The 7,506-nt window shown below is 37.9% G+C and overlaps 1 protein-coding gene across 1 annotated transcript in view; it reads right to left on the reverse strand.

The window, feature by feature from the left end:
* The window catches only part of LOC107671292 (pre-mRNA-processing factor 40 homolog A-like), a 22,939-nt gene extending 17,927 nt beyond the window's left edge, over positions 1-5,012 (reverse strand). Inside the window, 7 exon segments of the mRNA XM_016464186.1 lie at positions 78-122; positions 236-258; positions 342-369; positions 1,836-1,919; positions 4,543-4,683; positions 4,794-4,874; positions 4,971-5,012. Coding sequence (XP_016319672.1) covers positions 78-122; positions 236-258; positions 342-369; positions 1,836-1,919; positions 4,543-4,683; positions 4,794-4,874; positions 4,971-4,997 — 429 coding nt within the window. The 5' untranslated portion in view covers positions 4,998-5,012.
* Between the last annotated feature and the right edge of the window lie 2,494 nt (positions 5,013-7,506).

Consider the following 7,506-nt stretch of genomic DNA (forward strand, 5'->3'; position numbering starts at 1 on the left):
ACACACATACTTTAAGCTGTACTGTAATTTCAGGCATATATAGTGTTTTATGACCGGTAATAACTGTTGTGTCTTGCCTTTTTCGACTGTTCATCAGGCGAAGACTCAGTTGATGTGGTGCTCTAGGAGGAAAAAAAAAATCCATGAAAAAAATAATTCTGTCTTCAAGACAGGAAAGTCATTTAAACTACAATCCTAACTAAACAATATTAACAATAATGATGTTTGCTCTTACGGTTGTTCCAGGAGCAGCCGGTGCTGAAATAGAACAAAACCACTGATTACATTTAGAAATATTAATCAACAATATGACGTTTACCCACAACTATTTAATCTCTCACCTGCAGACTCCACTGGACTCACACCAGGCTGAAAAGGACATAAAGAAAAAGAGGGTCTCATTACAAAAAGTAAACCATTCAATGGAATAAGCTAATGTATGTGTGATATCTTTGAAAGGACTTGAAACTTCACATCATCCAAGAAAGCCCTGTCAATAATTGTTGGAATTAAAGTAGTCCATGAGCAGATCTATCAGAGCTAACTTCATTAGCAGCCTCCTTACCTCAAATTACAGGAAAGGGAAATGACATCCTGACTGACAGCTCCTGGAGTGTCAGCTGGTTTCGGCATCTGATCAGATGTCTTCATCTCCAGCTCAAAGCCTGGCGCTAATTATTACTGATGCTATCACTATTTAATATGGTTAACCAGCGAAAGGCTGTTTGATGCTTAATATAGCTGATTAAATGAAAGCAGATCTTAATCACCACTGAGGAGGTGTGTTCAAAATAAAGAACTGCACACGTATGGTTTGTTTGTTCTTATATAAATACAGTGAATGGAAACTGTGTCCTTTCATCCTGTTGTCCTTTGAAACACAAATGAATTAAGCCACTCTAATTGAACTGGCCTGCTTCATGTTATTGGTCAGATATGACTCCACTTTCCACACATTTCTCTCCGTGTACATTATACACCATCACATTAAGAATTGCTCACAGCTAATGTGTAGGTACTGCCTTCCTTTTAGAAATACATAAAAAATGCAGACATTAAGTGGGTCATATCATACAATTTAACATTAAATATTGTAATGTTAGTAATTTTGATAATGTTTGTATTTTTTGGCTTAATATAGCTCCATCAATTAGTAAAAGCCTCTTTGCAAAACTGAATTTCATTGAGTCTGAAATGAAATGCATCATACCATTCAAAGGTTTGGGGTCGGTAAGATATTATCTTGGTGTGTGTGTGGGGGGGGGGGGGTTCTGAAGGTTACAGTATGTTTGCTTCCTGGTGATCCCTTTATTTACATTGATGTTTTTCATTACCATTTTCCACCCTCTCTGAGAGGCTGCTGAATACTGAAAATGTGGATGACTGAGCTCATGATTGTGATATCATGATGATTTCTGAATGCTGTTTTTATGGTTTAGTTTCAAATGGTCTGGGTGGACTAAAAAAGCAAGAAAAATCCAGTTGACCATGATGTGATGCTTTTATTAAAGTCTAACTTAAAGGGGTCATATGATGCGATTTCAATTTTTCCTTTCTCTTTGGAGTGTTACAAGCTCTTGGTGCATAAGTAACAATGCTGGGAAGGAGACGTACAGCATCATACACTGAAATAAATTAGTAGAGCAAGCTGATCTCATCTGCTACTATCACTCATGTCACATGGGTAAGTGCTATAAAAAATGGTGTTGATTCTAAATTGGGACATTTTCCCACTTTGTAGTGTTCATTGGGGTTATTCTGACACTGCTGACAGCATGTGAGGGTCTATATTTAACCGGCGCTGGTGGAGTAGTGTGATATACAGGCTAGTTTACCGGTCCTGTAGGCTGGATTGATGCAGTTGGCATACGGGGGGGCATCATCATTCCTGGCATCATTGGTGGCATCATGGCTGGCATCTAAGAAAAGAGTTTCATGAAAAATTAATGTGAACTGCTAATTTCCCTCCTACGCTGCACAGGGGGAGATCAAGGTGTGAGCTGAGGGGTGTAAAGCACATCTTGTGCTCTGTAGTCTACAGTCCCTCATTACAGTCTGATCCTCACACTCACAGCCAAAAACATCCACTAACATGCCATTCACACACACGCACACAAAGATGGAACATCAGGTCCAATAAGACAACACTATAGCAATCATATCAATGATTTTACATGACTATATTCATGTTCAAATTAGGGTTGTGATGTTGAGGAAATTTTCCCACCTGTTAATCGACGTGTGACAACACCGGTAATCACCGTGGGGCCGGGGGTTCCCTCTTTTCCTCGCTTTCCTTCGCTTTTAAATAGCTTGTAGTGTGCCCATTTTACTTTAACTTTCAAATAGTGGCAATTCGGAGTAAAGCAATTGTTCGTTTTTAGTTCGTTTGAATTTTCCCTCTTTTCTAAGTTCCCCTCAGACATACATTCATATAAACTCCTGCCCCTAACTGAATCGCGATTTGTTTAGCATCTCAACCGATTTGAATCGTCACATATTTGAATCGATTTTCAACCGGCTCGCGGTTAATCGTTACATCCTAGTAGCTTATAACTGTATTAACGTCCACACCAATGGATGATAACATTCTGTGTTTTTATAAATGCACACTGCAGTTACATCATCAGCCGCTTTAAATGCTCAAGCTTTTTAAAGTGGATTTTGATTGGCTGTCAGTGTCTTCATTGTTCATCTGCTGAAACCAAAACGCTCAGAAAGTAATTCCAACAGTATCGTCCCACATTGTCGATATTGTTATAGCTGTGGTGTGGATTTTCCTACTCTTAATGAATCAGAATGATTCATTTTTGACACCAGTAGTGAATTTTATCGGAAGAGCAGGGGTCTCATTTATAAACGTTGCCTACGCACAAAATGGGCATAGAAGTATTTTCCACACACATATCGGGATTATTTATAAAAAATAAACTTGGTGTAAATATGTACACACCATACGGACATTCTAGACCATGCATACGCACTCTTTTTCCTGGAGTGAGAAAAGTAATTAAGTTTGTTACGAATGAGATGACTGAAACTTTGATTTCTCCAATAATTACTGAATTAACAATAAAAGTAGAGATGCACCGATCGATCGGCCAGTGATCAGAATCGGCCGATTTTCCTCATGATCGGCCCGGATCGGTGATCGGTCGGTCAGTCTCACTTCTTTCCGATTTCGAGCCTATCCGTTTTGTTACCAGCGACACAGGCAATAACGTCAGCCGCGCATTCTCGCTCTCTTCTCTCCGACGACCCCTTCTCTCTCACACACGTCTCATTCACTCCGGTTAAATAGTGCTTGTATTGAGCATTATTTTAGTCATTCCCGCAAGTTTCACGCTAATACCAAACGCGCGCGCACCACCACTGATCTATATTAGTGGAGCGCACAATCCGCGCACAGTCTCAAACAGCTTGTGAGCCACAAATACCAAAATGAGTGGCTAACTGCGCTAAAACGTTCAAATACATAAAAAATTATGTCAAAATGCCCGTTTCGGCGAGTATCCAGTTAAACAGTCAGTTTTGGAACGTTAAATAGTTGAGAAAGAGAACGCATGTTGTGTAACAACAGTATATTGGGTCCGTGGATAAACTATTAAAGGGACCGCAGTCCAATATCTATGCTGCTGTCTGTCATGTTAATCACAGAACAAAAGACAAAGAAAATCATTTTCTGCTCTTGACTGAATATGTTTTATAACTTTAATGGTAAGCATTAATCTGTATTTAATTTTTACAATGTTTGCCTTTTTTTTTTGTGTTCTTATTTTATTACTGACTTTTTACTTGTTTTTTTATGAAAATAAAACTTTGCGTTGAAGAAAAGTATATTTTTGTTTGTATATGCTGTCAATTATAGTTCTTAGAAAGAAAATCGGAATCGGCAAAAATTGGTATCGGCAGATCACACTAACGAAAAATCGGAAATTGGAATCGGCCAAGAAAAATGCAATCGGTGCATTTCTAAATAAAACACATTACTTTCCTCACATTCACACGTGTCAGATTTTAGTTCTTTAAATATTATCTGCCGTAAAATGTACAATCTAGTTCTTCAAAATTTCAGATAACGATTATTTGTAGCACGACCACTAGTGAACCAATTGGCGAATCGCTCTAATTCTGGATCACTGTAATAACAACTCAATCATTATTTAAATCAGCACCCACTGAACTTCAAATATGAAGAATCATTACTATCCTATACACACTTAAAATTACAGACAGATCGTTCATGTAACAATCCTTGCGTCCAAATTTGCGTACTCTCAGAGAGTATACTACAGTTGATGAAGAACTTACTTCATGACCGTTAATATGACGTCCATCCATACGTAGTAAATCCACCACGATGGCAATGTCATGTGACATACAATGTCAGCCGCGCTGTGTTACTGTTCATGCAGGTAGGCTACTTTGCATGTGTGAATGACCGTGTCCGTAAGCTACCATGTAAAAACCTGATTTAAAAACACTGCATCCTTTCAAAGCAAAATCTGACTGCCATAAGCAGTGTTTGCTATTAGCTCTTACCTGTCCTATGGGTGGAGCTCCCATCGGGGGGATCATGGGGGGCATTATTCCCGGGGGCATGGGGGCCATGCTGGGCGGCCTCTGGCCCATGGGTGGCATTCCCATTGGAGGGAAGTGAGGCGGGATTCCTGGTGGCCCCATCTTTGAAAACAAAAATAAATTCAAGGCATGAATGAAGGTGAACACTACCAAGCATTCGCAAAGAGAGAGAGAGATGGCTTTACAGTAAAGACTTTCCAACACCAACTTACAAAGGGCGGGGGGATTCCTGAAGGTGGTACACCAGGAAAAGGTGGTGCTTGACTGGGGCCACTATTAGCATCAGTCGAAGACTGTTATGAACAAAAGAGTCCATTACAGTAACCACTACAGCTCTGATAAAGATGCAGCACATCACTGATTTAAAGTGTGATGAGGTTTTCACAAACCTGATGTAATCTGACAGAGCCATACATAACATCCAAGCTTATATGAGCAGAACTATCAGTGTCAGATGTTTCCTAAATATTTCACTCATACCAACTAGCATAACTTCAAGGCTATTAATAGACAGACTTCATATGTATAGCAAACCAGTGATTTATAATCTTCTTGCCCTTAACAAACCAAGCAACTGAGAACTCAATCAACTATCATCAGAGTTTGACAAATCAAAAGTTCCCTCTCATTTTCATCGGGGATATATCAATTATCAGTCTCCGATTATCAATAAAAACTCAGTTTATCATACAAGTCATTGTGATGGACTTTATATCCTTTACGGTCTCATCAACATCAGTGCAGCCTTTTTAAGGAAACGGATGATCATAAACAAACTCCTTACAAACATAAATGTTTCACACAGTCAGATTTGTAACACGTCTAACACGTGCATTAAAAATATCCATAATAAATCCAAACTCTCATTCAAACACTCGTTAGCTTTAGCTTTAGCATCAGTCACTCATTCACATTAGCCTACATGCTAACCAACATTTATTTTGTCTATAATATACCCATTACTTCACTACACGTCTTTAACCCAAGCGTATAAACCGTTCATTGTTAACATGTGTCATTTGTAAATGCTAGAATATGCCAGTTTGGTGTTTATGTTAATAAACTGTCTGGTTTTTTTGGACTCACCATGATGAGTGAACATGCAGAGGCCCTCCGCGAGACAAAAACCTACGCTCTGATTGGCTGCTGCGTGTCGGGTTCAAACTACAGCAGGCGTGTTTCAAGTGCAACAACACTGCGTACGAAGCGCGCATATACCAGGTCGAAGCGCAGGAAATAAAAACACTGGAGAGCTGCGCAAGAAATACGCATATCTGAAGCCTGAGTACAAGCGACATTTAGGCAGCGATGACGAGCTGTCATGTTAATTGTGTGATAAACAACAGAGGACTAATACAGTAAATAAACAATAAAAACAGATTACTTCATTAAATATTATTAAACATTTTATGAAATATTGTGATTATAAATGTTATTATTTCATTTGTTTATACCTATTTCAGTACCTTGTCTTTGAATTTCTATTCTGTGATGATGCAATGTATTTATTTACAATGAATGAATACAAAACATTTTATTTAAAATAATATTAATTTATTATACAATATGCATGTATTTAACTCATACATCCTAACGCCCACAATCCTAGTAGCGGCACTACATAGTGTGCACATTTTAAATGCACACAGCTAAAAGACCGTTAGCTAGCCTAGCAAGGGATGATGCCGTTTTGTAGGCCAAAACATGGAAATGAGTTAGCATTTTAGCACTTACAGTTCTATCGTCCTGAAGTCAGTGTGTTGTTTGAGTGGGTTTTAAAGGGATAGTTCACCCAAAAATGAAAATGTGATGTTTATCTGCTTACCCCCAGAATGCCTGAAATAATGTCTGTGGTCAACACAAGCTAAATACTTCAAAATACATCAGTGTGATTTTTCAAAGCTTTTACATGTCTTGTCTGAACTATACAGGTTGTCGGGGGACATTAAACATCACACACACCAAACAGGGAAACTCACTCACACACTAGTCGCTTTCACAGCCTCATGGTGTTTATATTTGCGCTCACTCTTGCTAATTATTCTAACAAAAAAGTTTTAGGGAAATTTTTTTTTTTTTTTAATAAAGACTGAAAGAGTTGTCAGAAACTTAAGGTGAAGTCATGCGTCATTCACTTACATTTTGCTTTTTACTTCTGCCAATTGTAGTTTGGCTTCAAAATTCAAAAAGTTTTGTTCATTTGTAAAGATTTTTATAATGTGTAAGAAAACCAAACGTGTAAAGGCCAATTCACACCACACCGACAAACGCCAACAGACACGTTGGCCGCTGGATTTAGAATTTTATGAAAAATAACTGTCATAAGAATCATAAACTTTTGTTGGTCACATATTTTCAGCAATAATCCAACAGCCAATGGAAAAAATCCTACTGGGAATTTTTTTGTGGAAACCAGGGTGATGTTAACTTTCGGGCTGGCCTACAAAAATATGTCATCGCTACAGTACTCTATATAGATGACCTGAAAGCAAATAGACTCCCCAGAAAAGGAAAAAAAAAAAAAAGGTTTTACAAGGTCTTTGGCCTGAAGTTGTAAAAACCGTTCCCATTTTTTTTTTTTTTGTATCATTGGCTTTATCTTGAACTGAAATAGATTTGACTGATGAGACTAAACCACTGAAGTCTGATTCTTCTGTGCATTCTTCATTTTTATGAATTATAAACAAATAACAGGCTGATTTACTGATCTAACACATTTAATCCATCATACTCTTAAACTATTTATTCTCTGGATGACAGTAATTGCCAAAACCATGTAAGCAGAGTTACTGAAGATGTATTTGACCTTTTATTAACTAATAGCTTGTACAGCAAGCCTAAATGCAGAACATTTCATTGTACAATTGTGAATAAATTAAATAATAATAATTGGTTAATTAAAGATCACATTAAGCAGAGACCTTT

The sequence above is a fragment of the Sinocyclocheilus anshuiensis genome, unplaced genomic scaffold (assembly GCF_001515605.1).
Source record: "Sinocyclocheilus anshuiensis isolate Anshui unplaced genomic scaffold, SAMN03320099.WGS_v1.1 scaffold284, whole genome shotgun sequence".
Taxonomy (NCBI): domain Eukaryota; kingdom Metazoa; phylum Chordata; class Actinopteri; order Cypriniformes; family Cyprinidae; genus Sinocyclocheilus; species Sinocyclocheilus anshuiensis.